The sequence below is a fragment of the Aplidium turbinatum genome, chromosome 15 (assembly GCF_918807975.1).
Source record: "Aplidium turbinatum chromosome 15, kaAplTurb1.1, whole genome shotgun sequence".
NCBI classification, from domain to species: domain Eukaryota; kingdom Metazoa; phylum Chordata; class Ascidiacea; order Aplousobranchia; family Polyclinidae; genus Aplidium; species Aplidium turbinatum.
Genome location: NC_137486.1, coordinates 7,092,610 through 7,109,497, shown reverse-complemented (window position 1 = coordinate 7,109,497; position 16,888 = coordinate 7,092,610). Strand labels below are relative to the sequence as shown.

The 16,888-nt window shown below is 37.0% G+C and overlaps 2 protein-coding genes across 2 annotated transcripts; both read left to right on the top strand.

The window, feature by feature from the left end:
* The first annotated feature begins 1,203 nt into the window (after nucleotides 1–1,203).
* On the top strand, nucleotides 1,204–2,697 carry LOC145784109 (large ribosomal subunit protein mL43-like). Its single transcript, XM_082595862.1, has one exon. It carries the CDS (start codon nucleotides 2,047–2,049, stop codon nucleotides 2,692–2,694), a length of 648 nt encoding a protein of 215 aa, XP_082451988.1. The 5' UTR covers nucleotides 1,204–2,046; the 3' UTR covers nucleotides 2,695–2,697.
* A 1,305-nt stretch (nucleotides 2,698–4,002) lies between these two features.
* Nucleotides 4,003–9,204, top strand: LOC145784108 (palmitoyltransferase ZDHHC22-like). The gene is made up of 3 exons (XM_082595861.1): nucleotides 4,003–4,262; nucleotides 5,028–5,208; nucleotides 6,956–9,204. The coding sequence occupies exons 1-3, from the start codon at nucleotides 4,013–4,015 to the stop codon at nucleotides 7,383–7,385; spliced, it is 861 nt and encodes a 286-aa protein (XP_082451987.1). The 5' UTR covers nucleotides 4,003–4,012; the 3' UTR covers nucleotides 7,386–9,204.
* Nucleotides 9,205–16,888: the final 7,684 nt, after the last annotated feature.

Here is a 16,888-nt window from a genome sequence, read left to right as displayed (position 1 = left end):
CCGAGAGAAAGAAACTGGCCACCCTACTCTCATTAGTGCCGAAGGCTTAGTATAATGAGAACCTTATCTTCTCATCCCCCGATGCTTGGATCAAGTATGGGACTCACCTTTTTATGCCATTCTTACACTCAGCTAATATTTAATACATTCAATAGAATAAGTCAGGTAGGTATATTTCGTAGTATTCTGGAAGGTAAAATCGGAATCAAGTTAATGGGTGGAGAAACAGCATACATACTTACATGCCTGTTATGTAATTTGTTACATAAATAACAATTATAATACTATTTTTTCATTTGGACTTCCTTAGCCATTGTTTTTGTTAAAATGTTTAACCAATGAGTCTATTTATATTGCTTCAGAATGTACCAGAACCAGTAAATCCAACTTGCTACTTTCATAACCTTCAGAAACCACAAAAATTTACATAAAATGCAAGAAAATGTGTCAACGTTGCAAAAATTAAAATTTTAAAACATGTCCAAATTCATCTGTAGACTCAATAAATGGATTAAGTATCCAAAAACAATAGAAATGAATACCAACATGCCATACCTAGCACAAAAGATTAAGATTTTATGAGGATTTCAAAATTCTGGTAACCTGCAAATGTTCCGGGGCTGACAGCAGGGTCTAAACATTGACCAAAATAATTTTTTTTTTGCATGCCTTCATTTTTCAGGCATACACAGATATTTAGATATCCCCCCAATTGAAATTAAAAATTTGCCCCAAAAGGGCGCAGCTTAGCAATGCATGTCTGCAATTCTGATAATTGTGTGAACCCTATGAAGGAAGAAAAAAGGTGCTTGGAACAAACACTCCATGAAGAAAAAAGTCGGCGCGCAAGACGGAAAATATCAACTTTACGTTTGTTTAACGTTGCACACTGTTCATTTAACAGATTTATTTTCGAATCCTGATATCCGAAAAAAAACTGCAAATGCGATTCGAATACATTGAGATTCGAATCTCTAAGATTCGATATTCTGTATTGTGCATCCCTAGGAGAAGCCTTCCATTTCATTGCTTTCTTTCAATAGCTCCGAGGTACGATAAGTACGGTACGGTATTGCTTACGTATTTGGAATGAACCTCGGCTAACACCCAGAATTTTATGCCAAACTTGTCTGGTTTGTTTGGCATGAACATGATAAAAGGACATCTGTTTTTCATTGGAAATAGCTGTTCATCGTTCGGCAGGCTCCAATCTGGAGTGTAATTGTTGATGCAATTGGCAACAAGTCCTTCCAGTGGCTCTCGAATATGAATAAACTTATCTGTTGCAAATCGCTGATAGATTTTTGGAAGATATTTGTAAACTCAGTAGGATGACCTAAAATCAAGCCAAGCGATAACACACGTCAAGCCGAGCGTTGGACAATTACCATGAGAAACGCTATAAGTAAGTGTGAAAACTATTGAATTAGTTTTTTCACACAGAAAATCTTTTATACTTTACAAATATTATTACATTTGTATGAGGTGTCGATTTCGACACCTCGGCCGTTGGAGGTATATCCGCACATTGTAGATAACATAAAAAGATTTTATAGAAAAATAATACTGAACTATAAAGTGTAAGCATAATTGGGAAGCTACTGAAAGTTTGAAAACGTTGCGATAACAATTAAGGCTCAAAATAGTGAACTAAACTTCTAAAAGTGTCGATTTCGACACCTCGGCCGTTCTAGTGTTAATGCAACAAATAGGCAAAATTTTCGAAGGCCACTTTGTTCTGATGATGTCAGTTTCACTTGATCTTTGAACAAAAATATCTTTAGACAATAAATGGCTTTAGCCATCCATCTGGCATTGTGCATCGCTCCTGCAGCACGGAAATGTGGGGTTTCAACCAAAGTTCCACCAAGAAAAATGTAGCATAGTTAGTTATAATGTGTAGTTAATGAATGTGTACAGGCCTATGTTGTAATGTTGATTGTTGATTCAGTACCCTATTTAATATTTTCAGTTGTATGCATGATTGCACGTATGAAAAATTGTTAGAATTTTGCTGTCAGGATAGCATTGTGGTTAATTGTTAATATGGCTAGTGCTTACACAGGAGCTTACAAATTCGGTCGTGGATTTACTAATAAAACTCGTCCCACTGGTTTTCTCAGCAGTGTATTACAGAATGGTGTTGGAAGGCCAGTCAAGCAATTATCACGACTGACCCTTAAATTCTGTGAAACCTCCAAAGAAAGTTTGTATGTCAGAAGGTTTGTTGAAGACCATTTAATTAATTTTGCTGTTAAGCACCCTACTGTGGTTGTATACGCTTTGCCAGAATCAGAAGCAGAGCCACAAGTTTGTGCTGAATATGTGAATGGAAATGAAGAAATAAAAGAATTGGAAAAACTTGATTGTGATGATATTTTGGAGGTATTAGAAACATTTACAGGCAGATCTGGGTTAGATATCGTTAAAATACTAAAAACTTCTCACACTCATGTACCATCTATACAAGGCCAATGGCACCCTTTTTACCATAAGAAAGATTATGATATAACAAAGAAACTAGATTTTTCAATCAAGTTGTTCAATTCGTGGGAACCGCTGGGAAGCCCTTGGAAAAGCTGTTATCGTAAACATGAACTTGAAAAACTATCCAACAGACCAAAACTAACATTTGAAGAAAAAAGTGAATTGCCCCTTGGCAAGTGGGGTCCTCAGTTACCTTTACGTTACTAATATATTTCACTGTTTTATACTTTGATCATATTGTTAAAGACTGTTTTTGTGGCGTCACTTGCTATGTGTGCAAAAATCATGTGGTCCATTCAAGGCTTTAAACTTTTGCACCAAATGTATAAAGTTTGAATAGGTACGGTACGCAACTAAAGTATTTAGAAAAGTCAGAATAAATTTTCATTTACAACCAAATCTATTCTACATGCTTTGAAAGTGCTAGGCTATTTTATTGTATTGCAGTGTTTCAAGGCGAACCTTTGCCTGATAACCATAATTTCAAGTTGGTAATGGTGAGTTCTGCATTAGAAAATTCCTTCAAACGTGTACCGAAACTATATTAAAATAACTTAACATTGAAATATGTTGAGATTCAATATTCTAGGTCAGTAGTGTTGTTGCAGAGAGTGTGTAAATTCAATCATATTGGCCTACAGTTTGTAACACATGATTTACATACTGTGTGGCAGTATTTGTTTGCTCACATACTGTACGGTATGTTGCTGCAATAAATATTAGATATGAGTGTGTAATATGTGGTCTGTGGACCAGGACATGCACGGTTGCACGTTTTAATCAGCCTGGTGTTTCTATTTATTTGAACTTACACAATATGAGTAATGAAATGGACACTGATATCTCTCAACCTCTGTTTTGGTTCGTCTATGTTATTGAGGATGAAAAGTTATATATAAGGATCTTTCATTTAGGATACAACTGAACAATTAAACATTGCAACTAAATAAAACTTACTTGTAACTACACAATTGATTGGCAGAAAAATTAGATGATAGGCTAATACTTTTGATTTCATGATTTTACAGCAGTGAATGTGAATTTTGCAAAGTATCACCCTTGTACAATGTACATATATTGTATGTTTAAGATTTTCCTTCACCAGTAATAAAAGCAAGAAAGTGTTTACCAGTAATTGACATGCATTTCGGGTTTATCACATTCAATGTACGTAGTAGCTATCATAGCGACTGTAATTATAATATACATTATATGTGTAATGTGGCTTTAGGTAACAAATAATTGCACATACAGTAGCTACAGTATGTTGTTATTAATGTTACGATTGCTGTACACTGGAAATGCAATGTGTATGAAGAATATTGTGATGTAATGTCTAACTTCTGCAGCAGTTTAGTTATTTAGTATCAATATCATACAGATAGATCACATGCCTTGCATGTTTAAACAGTGTATTTTTTATTGATTTAATTCTTCAATTAAAAATAAACTCTGTCTACATCTTTTGACTGGATCAACACAATTAAACGATCAAAACTTTTGTTTTAGATAAAAACTGGTTACTATGCTAGGACATGGACTTTCAGCTGTCATGGCCAATCCAGCCAGAAGCCAGCCACTGCACTTTTGTGCTGCTGGGTATTTTTTTGGGCTGACATTTTGTGTTTTATATTCCTGTATTTTTATGGTGTATCCAGTTATGTATACAGAAAGAAGTGGCTTTGTATGGAACTCCATGTTTCTTGTTTATGTCTGCATTAATATTCTGGGAAATTATTTTCTTGGGATTTACTTTAAAAGCTCCTTTCAAACAGGTTTGTTTTGGTTCAGTGTTGATTTCTTTTAACTCGTTTCAAATTTATTATTATGCTTTCCTACTGCCATTGTTTTTTCTGATTGCATGTTTTTCTGATTTTGTATGGAACAATATCCAACTTTTACAATACATTTATTTATAAGTGATTTTTATAGTAAACGTTTACTTCATGTGGCAGTAAATAATTTGTGCACAATTGAGACCTTTCACTTTTTTGTACGTTTCTATATATATTAGTTTAAACTAATTTTATGCTGGAGTGTTGTATAGTAATACAGGTATGCGGTGTTCTTCATGCCGTAGATATCGACTCAAGGTTAGACGTTCAACAGAACTACCTACTACAATTTGATTGACCAGCATGATTTAGTTATTTCATGATTTAATATGTTGCTAATTGTGATTGAAAACATGTTTTTTTGTTTACTATACATGATAAACAACAACATCTTAACCATGAAATAACTAAATCTTGTTTGGTGGTGATGTTGTCACGTGGTAACCTAACACTACACAAATAGCTTGATGTTGAATTTTTGGAACTCATTTGATTTATTCTAGCAATATTTTAATATACTGCGATGTGTCTCAGTGCTATTGACTTACTTGTTGCAAGTACACAGGATACCAATGCATTAATAAAACTTATTGAAACGAATATGTCTAGAGTTTATAAATTGTGATTTAGATGAAATTATATTTAGTGTACGACTGTATGCCTGTACCGTATCTGTACCTATTCTTAATGCCGATGTTTTGACAGGTTTAGTTTTACAAGACCCACCTGTGTCATGGCACTACTGCAGTAAATGCTCTCAGCATTGTCCACCTAGATCTCATCATTGCTCCATTTGCAATGCTTGCGTACTGAAGCGAGATCACCATTGCTTCTTCCTGTGTCAGTGCATTGGCTTGAAGAATCAGAAATACTTCATCGTTTTTGCGTATGTAATAAATTTATCAATACATTGCATATGTTGGACTAGCAAATATTTATTATGATTTCATAACAGATTAATTTAATGTTCTTGTGTTTTTGAATAATATGTTTCCAGGGTCAAATATGTGGGTCAAAACACAGCATTTTTATGATAGTGTTGACAGTGGACCCATTTCAGCTAAGTTTGCCTCTCGGCCTACCTGTAATTGTACCATTATCCTTGTATATACTTTTTGATTAAAGCGATTGGCTATAATTTTGCCACAAAATGTGCAGGTGAAGTCATCTTTTGGAAAAAAAACGTTTTTTTTTTTACTGTTATTTCAAACTTTATCAGCGGAATGGACCGATTCGGTGCCCAATTTGGAGACGACCGATATGGTATGAACCATACCATACACGAGAGGTGTTAGAGGAGATCATGCATTGTGAACCAGTCCATTTTCTGGAAACAGATAGGAAGCTTTGAAACCTCAAAATCATGTTGTGGTCACATGGCTACCATGCTTTGTGTTGTGCCATTATGTTGTGTCAGCAGTTCTTTGTTTTCAGACAAGCTAGAACAACATGATTTTGAGGATCATAAGTAAATTCAGTTTTCCTTTTTGTATGGTAAGTCAAGAATAGTTTGTAGAGATAAGCTAGTTGTCCAGATTCTTGTCAAGGAAATGTTGTAGTTATAAAATATTAGTGTAGGTTAATTTTTTGGATAATGTTGACTCAATTTTTTTTCAAAGCACCTTTAATGAGAAAACTCCATTCGGCAGGGCAATATAAACCAACTTGTTCATAATGCCCCAGACAAGTTGGAAGCCTATGTGTTGAATGTTGTTTATTCATGTTTAACGCCCTACAAACTACCGCCCTGGTAGTGTCATGAGAATAAGGCAATTGCTGCAAGCCTTCATTTCCCCTTCTCTAGGTATCCCTGTGTTAGACAAACGCTACAATGCGATTCCACTGAGATAGAGATAGATTTTTATGGAAAGTTATGAAACCTGCATTTTCCGCCACCACTTGGTGATGGAAAATATATCGGTCGTCTCCGAATCAGCCACACCGAATTGTCGCATACGGTACCCCTTTATTAGTATAAGACGCGCGATGTTTGATGTTCATATATTGTTTGATATTCATATAGTTACATATTGTTCCTTTAACTTCCATTTTCATATATTTTCGAATGGCCATCTGTCAGGTATGCGAGATTCCAATATGTAGAAACGTTGGCAGTCCACAAGGTCTTGCGTGTTGTATCTGCCTTGCCTTAGGCTACGCTTTCACTGCTTGACAGAACTCTACACCACAGTATACTTTACAGATTTAACTTGTGTAGTTCACTTATATTTTCGAGTTAGAAATATAAGTGAACAAGAAACACAAGTCCTTGGATACAAGGCGCTGACTGCTATTTTGCATTCATCAAGGTTGTATATGTACAGACACTGTATGCCTGATAAAAGAAATAAATTTAAACGAAACAATCTACAGTAGTTCCAGTTTCATTCAATAGGCATTCATATATTCCTGAAAGTCTTCATACTTACACGTGATGACAGCTGCGTTTATGCATAATTCCTTGTGTTTACAAAATCTACCACAGCCTGCATTGCAATTATTGTAGCCTACTAATAAAACTGATATAGCCTTTGTCGATCCAATTTTTCACAAGCCTTATCTGCATTAATAGTCACTGCAAACAGCTGTATCAAAAATTGTGGTTTCATTATTTCTCTGTTTATATTTTTTAGGTTGTACGTTTCAATTGGTTCGTTTTGCGCTATCAAGGCCATGCTGTCTCATCTTCATGAAACTTACATTCCCATCCAACTAACTTTCTACAATTTGTCATCCTATATACCACCTGGGATTCTTTATAACTGGTTGTATACCGACGCAAACATTACTTTTTCTACCTGTTTCTACTTCATTGTGCTTTATGGGTGTTTTTCTACAGGATTTGGCTGTTTGTTCTTATTTGCTGCTCAGTGTACGCTTGTTTTAAAGGGGCAGACCCCAAATGAATTTCTTAAACGCATTAAATTTCAACAGGGGAGTTGCAAAGATAATTTTCTTCAAGTTTTTGGTCCATATTGGCTTCTTCACTTTATCTTTCCGTTTCCAGTTCAGTCAAAATACAGACATCCGTGGGGGTTCCCCACGTACTTTAAGGATGTATAGATTATTTAAAAATTTTAAATTTCATCTATGCAGTTTTTATTTTGTTTTCTACGAAACACACCTTTTCAAAACGACGTTTGAATTGGAGTATGCATCGTTGCATTATCAGCCTACTAGCTTTTTAATTTATAACTGTTTGCTTCTTCCAAACATTTTTGTTTTTCCAACTCGTTCACTAAATCTTTAGGCATGTCGCTTTATTTTTTTATCCGTATTGTATGTCAACCGTTGTTGCATAGTTCAATTTGCTTTATAGTTTGCCTTACACACTCTTCAACGACTTTTTATTTCATCAAGGTATTTTGTTATAAACTGTAGTCAGTCAGTTTGTATTTTACAGGTAGGATACATTTGTGCCATCATTTTTACATTGTGAATATTGTTAGTGTAATTATATTTTAGCAGATCATGGTTGTAATTGTAAATTATGAAGGTCAGGATCGAACGAAAATGGAAGTCACCATACTCGAATTTCACCCTTGTTTGAAATCATCAGTGGTGGCATCCATGTTGCCTTGAACGGGAATCGAACTTCCAATTTCATTGAAGTTGTGGACTGGATATCCTTGACTAGTGATTCGATTCCCGCTCAAGACAACGTTGATATGCACCACTGATGATCTCAAACAAGGGCGAAATTCGAGTGTGGCTACTTTCCTTTTCAGTCGCTTGTGGCTTCTGCAAATCTGCTTGGCCTAAAATTGTAACTTATTTTAACTATACCTGGTTTGCCTCAGTAAGCTGTAGCCTTATAGTTCAGGCCTCGAAATTCACGGCAGACACCGCAGACATGTCCGCCGTCACAACATGTGATGTCCTCGGGAAGTACCATCTAGATCGGTCATATTTGTCCGCCGAGAAATAACACAGGAACTAGCGATACAAATCGTCAATTGCATGGCACGAATAATTGTTGCGAGAATATAATTTCTTGCGCATTCTAGAAAATGTGAATACTGTATCCCTTAGCTTCCATTCAAGCAGGAAAACGTTCGATTTTTACGTTGCTTCAACGAATGATGACATTGAATCAGCGTGACAAAGGTGAATTCTTCGCTAAGAATCGATGGGAATACAGGTACACTAATTAGCGCAACTTAGTCCAAGTCTACGTCACAATGTCTGGCTTTGATCTCGAGTAATATTGATAAGGCAAGGTTGGTAACAAAATTAGATTATAGGAGTTCAGTAGGCTATTACAGCAAGATGCAGCAAAATTTATTAAGTTAAAGAAAAAGGCCTTTGAAACTTTGCACAGCAGAAAATAGTGGCGTTAGTGTAGAAGTTTTCCGACTCGTGCCCAGAGCATTGTGACGCAAGAAGCCACACGATCTCGTTTGGTGGAAGTTAATCAGTTATGCGTGCGCTTTGACTCTTTAAGCGCACGTCGCTGGTCTGATGAAAGCCTTTCAGAGTGATTTCGCTGAAATTACAAAAAGCCTTCTAAACCGTAGCTGTAGTTCTCAAATGGTAAAGAATTGTCAAGATAAAGTGATTAAGCATGACGATCGACGCTAAAACTGGTGTGTCCGCCGAGATAGCTGCTCAGACCGGACACGTTTGTCCGCCGTCAACAAAAACGAATTTCGAGGCCAGTAGTTGTTTTAATTTAGACGACCCTTTGTTTCCGCACAATTTGCATAAGTTCATTTGAGTTCAAGGTGGGTTTTTGGGTCGTTTTTCTTATCCAAGAGTAGAGAAATTTAAACCCACATACATTTCATATTTGTCCACCTTTATCACAATCTTACAGTTGAATAATTTTTGTACTTAATTCCGTTCACGTGTCTTTTTTGTAATACAGTATTTCATTTCTGCACGTTAGTTTGTGCATACAAGCGTAATTTGTGATGTTCTGCGCGTAGCCCAAATCGACTCCAACCGTTTTTTTTTTTCAAGGTTAGTCACTCTCTTACCTTCAAGATGTAGTATATACTGTTTGAATTCATCAAATGTAAAATCTGTTGGAAGGTAACTCCAATGTCATACAGGTTCCCACCTACCTATTGCTTGTGGCGTCATATAGCTGTAGGGAGGTGAATATTTGCATAGTGAATAGTGGTCTGTTGAAGGAAGTCGTATTTTTATTAACAGTGCCAGCACTGTTCATTGTTCAAACTAGTCACTGATTATTTGTTGTTGGATGTAGGTAGACCAACGAGATATAACACAATGAGTGGAAACTCTTCTTTTTGCTCCGTTTTACGTGTCGGCCGTCACGCTTCACTACAGACACTTGCGCAGTAGATTAAACGGACATCACAAGAGTTTTAGATGGGATGTTCCTTCGATTTTATGTGCGTTGAGCTCTACCACTGAGCTATCTCACCGCCTAAGGTGCTTGGCTAATTAGTAATATAGTTTTGTACCATGGGTAAGGTGCTATCCACATGTTAGGCTATTTTCAACCTATTATTTAACATTATGTTATTGTCAGAAGCCTAAAATTAAACTCTAGTGCAGCCCTAAAGTTAACCCAGCCAGGCTACTGTTAGCCTGTCAGCAACTTAATCAATTTTGAAGGACCTGAATTTCTAATAAGCCGTCTAAACTAGCGTCGTAAGTCTTACAATGTTTTTAAAACCTTAGGCTATAGTCTTGCACTGTTGCTAGTTGAATCGTGAAATTATAATAATAATAATAATGATAGCATTTATATCTCCTTAAACACAGTCTGCATTGTATTACAAAAGCTGAAATGTTTTCGAAAATCCACTTCCAGCCTCAGCAAAATTTTCATCAGAGTAGGACTTGGCTTCAGTAATGTTCCGTATTCGTCGTTTTGTAGTGTGTCAATCATAGATGAACCCGCTGTGCAACTGGTGTCACTTTCCAGTTTAGACAAAATGCCTTGTTGTTTATCTGTGGCACTGCGCTTCAATTTTCGTAACACGTATCCCCCAATATATTCTATTATGTGTATTTCATCAGTTGTAAGCACCGTATTAGTCGTTTGTTGTTGTTGTGAAACTTTGCTATTTTCATCTCTGAAATGTAAATTTCAAAACGTTAATGTTTGTGTATTGAACATAGATGCTGGCAAGAGTATTTAATGGTATACAAATCGTAAATTCGTGCTATTTTTTACGGTAATGTAGGCAAAGTTAAAATATGCATCTTGCCCCGTTTTATGCATCTTGTTCGAGTATGTCTCATTTACTGGCTGGTATAGACAATTGCGTTATCTATTTGGCGACTTTATATGAAGTTTTTGGATATCGACCAATAAATACAGACTGAATTAAGACAAGTTTCGTACTTGAAGATAAGACGGAGAGATTGGGATTGGCTCAGTCAACAGCAATCCCACGAGATCACTGGATAAGCATATTAATCATTGAAGGCAGTTTCTGAAATCTGGCAGAACTGCTGTCGTTCGTCGTACCAGACATGATTGAAATAAATGTAAATCACTGTTGATAAGCTACATTGGTTAAACAAGCTATAGCATCGGTATAGAATGAAAATGCCACTATATGTTTGGTTTTTACCTCAGAAACACATCAAACAATTTTCTTGTTTGCTCCACTGCTTCCATACGTTGAAGTTTTCCGTGAAATAAACCTGGGATCACTTCAATTGCATCACAGCTAAACTTGTGAAAAAGTTCGCTCCCATTTGTGGTGGATTCGAATGCACGAATGTAATATTGAAGAGCTGCATCAGTGAAGTTATCAAGTGAACCACCAATTTGTAACCACATCTTCTGTACTGTTGATTCATACACTAAAAAAATACAAAGTGTGTAATGAATACTACATGTAGTGGCGGATATCCCGGTAGCACCTTTTGAAAGTGTACCACAATACGTTTCCTAAAAGGAAACTTGTCTACAAATTCCCAAATCAAAGACATCTTAACCAAAATACGTAGAGGATTCAAACCAACGACCTCCAGTCTTCTGGCCAATAGCATACTCTCTACGCCATGTTGGTTGGTCGAAAACTCGATCTTAGCAACTATATTGTTACTATCCTTTTCCCTAACCCTCTGATTGGTCCATTCCCTCTATACACCTATGTAATGGTACATTTTCAAAAGATGCGTCCCGGTAGCTTATGTTTCCATTATATATTGGTGTAATGACGCTATTCAGTAGAATCAGGGCTCCCGAGAGGGGGGTCAGGGGGACCAATGCCCCCTCTGCAAACGAAAACGCGATGTATGATGTCTTAGTTGCAACCTGAAGTGGGTATGGGCCTCCGTTTCAAGAAATTAGGGGCCTCATTTTGCTATTTTGACGTTTGGAATGTGGTCTAACAATTTCCCCTTTTTACGTCGATTCGACGTAGGCAGGTGTTGAATAGATGCAATATTTGCGATATGTTTTAATTTGGCAGACTGGATATGCCTACCACAGCAATTGTTACACACAAGTGGCTGACTGCAGTCAGATTTTAACGTTGATCCGTCGTCGCCAGACGTAGAAACAATGTGTAAATGGACGATTCAGGCTATAAAGTTGTCTTGCCGGTCTACAGGCAGGTAATATGCGGAACTGTAGTACCATACCTTTTCTGGTGTTATTACATGTGTTTCCAGTGTGCTTTGACTTGACATAAAAACGCAATCCCCCGTTGGTTTTGTAAGTTTTCGGACATAAGTGACATCTGCAAAAATACCGGATAATATATCCAAACAATTTTATTCAGCTTTCAACACACAACTGCACAATTTAATTAGAGGTGCGAGGTCCTTTGAAACGCTTTCTTACCCAAATTCACGTTGCACTGTAGACGCGCTCGTTGAAATGGGAATACTTTGAAATTCTTCATCTTCGATTATTTCCACGAGATACTCGACGGTTAAATTATCAGAACTGTTTTCCATTGCACTGTTATAAAAAGCCAAACTTCTTTTAGCCCTGTTGGTTGTTTATAGCTGGATAAGATAAACTTTGATAACCATATAGCCTACAGTCAGTCGTTTTGTATCGTATTTCGTAGACCTTTGCTACCCTATACTAATTTAATATTGTTGTTAGCAAGAGCCTATGTATTTACCCTGCTTATTGACCTGTAACATCCTGATTAACCTACTTCAAAATTTCACACAATAATCTGAAAAGACAAGCGGCAACGAAAATAAACTTTTAAACCACCTAACAATAATACTATGGTCGGAACAGTCCAATTGCTTCGTGGTATTCGCCGTCACTTTAGCCTTGCTTTAGTGCATTCTTAGCACGCCGTACACCCGTACGGTCGCAGTCTGTAGCCTTCCATGTGCAAGCAGTGAACCATGAAACGAACGACGTAGAGAAACGAGAGAGATAAAAGAGAAACACTAAGAGAAGAGTGAGTTTCCACTCATTGTGTTATATCTCGTTGGGTAGACTATTTAATTCATTTTATTTTTCTTTGTCAAAATGCAGAAGAAATGATATTGTGAAAAAGAAATACAGTAGGCTATACAAAACCAACAAAAGGAAAAGGTGGCTATATGTATCGGTAACTATAAGTATAAATATAGTTAAGACTAGGCCTACTAGGTTGCTAAAGTGAGCAGGACTACTCTTTAAAGATATGTGACTTATTCTTAGTTACAAATTTTTTTTTATATGTTGAAGACCTTGTTTTAGAAAATAATATTTTGCTAAGCGGTGAGCAATTTCTTGCAAATTAGCAACCTGCTTAGATCTTTGTGTTTTTTTAGCCTAATTGATTACAGGTTATAAATTTTGTTTCATGGAATTGTTAAAAAATGTATTTGTATTAATAGACCTTTTGCACATTCAAAATCACCAGAGCGTGACGTTTGAGTTACGCGGAGTCTGAGGGTTAAGAATCGCTTGTTTACTACGGTTTATGAAGGCGTTTCTTGTTATTGCAAGCAAGCGTGAGGTCGCTGGCAAGTGAAAGTAAATTTTTTGTGTTTATGAATTGTTATAGGTTATCGGTACACTTCAGTTCTTGTTTGTTTTAATCATAGTGTTGGCTAACAGACTAGGAAAGGCAATTTAGGACCGCTATTGCAGAGCGTGTGCATTTTGACCGGGTGTTATAGCCTATGGACCACGTTAATAGTAGGCTACCTTGTCTTGCAACATTTTATTTTGATTCTGCATAACATATGCAACAAACCAACCACACTTTATTGATGATACCAAGCATAGTCACTGGTATTTTCCTGTCGAAGATGTGAAATAGGCGAATTTTTTTTATGACCCTCTCTACATGAATGCGATGGCGTGCAATACTTCGTGTATTCAACACTTCGTCCTCACTCATTTGAGGCTTTCTACCTAGGAACGGTGGGATATTCACATGTAGACCAATATCATGTAGGCTAAGTCTTTTTCTATAAGAAAAAAAAACCTTTATCGGCCATAACAGCATCATTGAAGTGAAGTTCATTAGTAGCTATTTTTGCTTCAAAAGGTGAAAAAAATCCACTATTCTGACATATTTCTTTGTCACTCACATTACCAGTGAACAACTGAGATACAAACATAATATCCCCATTTAGATCAACTCCTACTAATGAGGCCTAATGCCTTAGCAGTGTTAGTACTTTTATGGTTTGAGTACGTTTCCGACTGGGATGAAATGAGGATAGTGTTTCGAGACGTAGGCTACTTCAGTGCAGTCGATGATGATCATGGTGCTTGTGTAGTCCTTCTTGAAGTCTGGCTTCATGGCTGCTATGATAACATCACGATGAGGGAATATGTTCCAACTAATCAACCTTATATACATAAGATGCATTCATGACTGAAAAATACGGTGTACAATACAGATGCAGAACCTTGTGCTTAAGTCTGTATAAAATAAACCCAGGCAAAGCTTCATAAACACCAACAAAAATTCATCTTCCACCGCTAATCTATGTTGATGCAGTGCTCCTGTAGCATTTTGAGGTATTTCGAAATTAGCATCGTCAAGTTCTGCATCAAGTAAAGCTGTATAATACAGGAAATTCTTCCTATCTTTGCCTGGCAAGATCGCTTCCAATACAGCAAAGAACTGGTCGAAGGTTTACACTTCTGTAGCCTAAGTCTACAACTTAAAAGACTTTTATTTTCTGGTAAATTATACTGAAACACTGATACACGCCTGTAAAGACCACAAAACAACAGCTCAAGCAAACGTTAAACAATTTATTCGCCTGCAAACTACGCCACTAACCCTAGCGAACAGTATTGTAAACAGCGGCTAGTCGTTCACGACTCCAACGTCACGCTCTGTTGGTTTGTTATGCAAAAGGTCTATTGGTTTATCTTGCTTTATTATTATTAATTATTTGTATCAGACATAAATGTCTAATCGTCCATATTCAAATCACACAAAAAAAGAAAAATATAAAAGGCATAGGCTACAGTAGGCCTAGTACCGTAGCCTGCCTACATGCAGCTGCGGCGCAGAAGTAGGCCTAATTGAAATAAAATTACAAGCTCATTTTGTTTAAAAAACTAACCAGTAAGATTTAACGTTAGCAAACGATGACTGTTGATAACTTTGTGCCATGGCAGCCATCAAGGCTAAGTAACAGCATGCATTGTTTTCTTGTAATGAATAAGACAGTAGTTCGACTGACGATAACAGTCAGACCTCATCAGGAAGGCAACAATAAAGTTTGACGACGATGCGCATCTTCCAACAAAAGCAAATACGCATTTCCGTACTAATAATGCATCAAACGTAACAATGTTACACAAGACTTGATGTTCACAATAGTGCCGGTCTTAGGGTATTTCGGGCCCTGTGCGGAATATGCTTTCCGGGCCCGAATGACAATGATGCAATTCAGTAGCGTAGCTAGGTATTTTGAAAGGGGAGGGGGGTGTGGTGGTGGCGGCGTGATCGGCGAAGGCGACACCCAGCGGCAGGGCGTCTGGAGGGCCTCCCCCAGAAAATTGTTATTGAATTTGGGGCATTCTAAGAGCATGTTCAACAAAAATTTAGGTATGAATATCACTGTAAAATGGTGCTGTCCGGTGGCATAGCAAAAGGATAAGATCATGCTTTCTTTGGCATTTTTTGGAAATAAAGCTATGTCTCTATGTTGAGTCTGGATGCAACCTATTTCGTCCCCTGGAAAATTCGTACCCCAATTTCGTACCCTGAAGTCGTAACAAAATCAAATTTCGACCTATTTCGTCCCCTGAAAAGATCGAGAGAAATTTTTAAATGTTTGCGGCAACTCCGATCAGCGACTTCGGCTCTGTTGTTTTTTTCTCTCGATCTTTTCAGGGTACGAAATGTCCAAGGGACGAAATAGGTTGCACTCGTTGAGTCTCTATGTTTTCTTGTTGCTAATTCCTTTGTTGAATTTTTCCATTGAAAATGACAAAATTACTGCATTTTCTGAGTAAATTGCGGGCCCCCTATAATTTCCGGCCCTGTGCGATCGCACGGTTTGCACACCCCAAAGACCGGCACTGTTCACAAACACGATATTGTTTGGGCAAATTGTGAATAATTCTAAATGCGTTATTGAAGGCAATTAACACGCAAGCGATTAATGTCACATTGATGATAATTTTCCAATGATATTCATACATTGAGGTACAATGTGAACGAAAGAAAACATTTTATACTTCACTGAAGCACTTAAAAAAATTTAATTTGTTGGCAGAACAGTAGATTAATCGTACTTCTCGATTTATATCGTTGTCATTGCACAGTGACGTGAAATACACCTTGATATTTGACGCTATCTACAGATTTGATCTGGCTTCCATTTAGCAGTGCAATTCGATTCAAATTTAACTTTAGATGATTGTTTGGAAAATACAAAGCAAAGGACTTTTCACAGTTAAAAATGGCGTCATTGCAAAAGTCCATAATCTGCATACAGTCACGCAAGATATTTTGCAGACAATTAAAGCCTTTTATTTGGTTTTGAGTTTTTATCCTCGGACAGACAAGGCCTCTGATAGGTTATTTCCTGGCAGTTCGCATAGCCTACTTGCAGAGGCTGTTGGCGCAGGTCCTGTTACCGAAATTGACAGTGAAGTTTCCGATTGTTAAAGTATTTATTCCATCCACTATGTGCCACTAAATGGAAAACAGTCCTGAAATGTTCTGCTCAGGCGCACACTCTGAGAGCCGAACCAGCGCCGCCTAATCTTTAGTTACCGTAGGTGCTTAGCCTAACCACAAAACTAACGAGACGGAATCTTTAATATTTTAATAGCCTACCGAACAGCAGAATTTCTCGATATCGACACCTCAAGGGGATGAAAAAAAAGTATCGATAACCTATAGACAAATCATTATATACTTATTTTTTCCTAATTTCAGGTTTCAATTCAATGTAGCCTAACGGTAAAATGTGAACTCTAATCAGCTTTGCCGCTAATTTTTGTCTTTATGCGGAGCCTACTGTTTTCCATAATCTTCCCAGCCCCGAACAGCTCATTCACTATAAATGCATAAGAATACAAACATATCATTATAAATTGAGAGAATTTATGCTGCAGCTGAAATTTTTTTCAGAGTTAGCAAACTTATTTTTGAAAAAATAACCTTGTGATGTAAAAATCATTGCGTTTTAGAGAG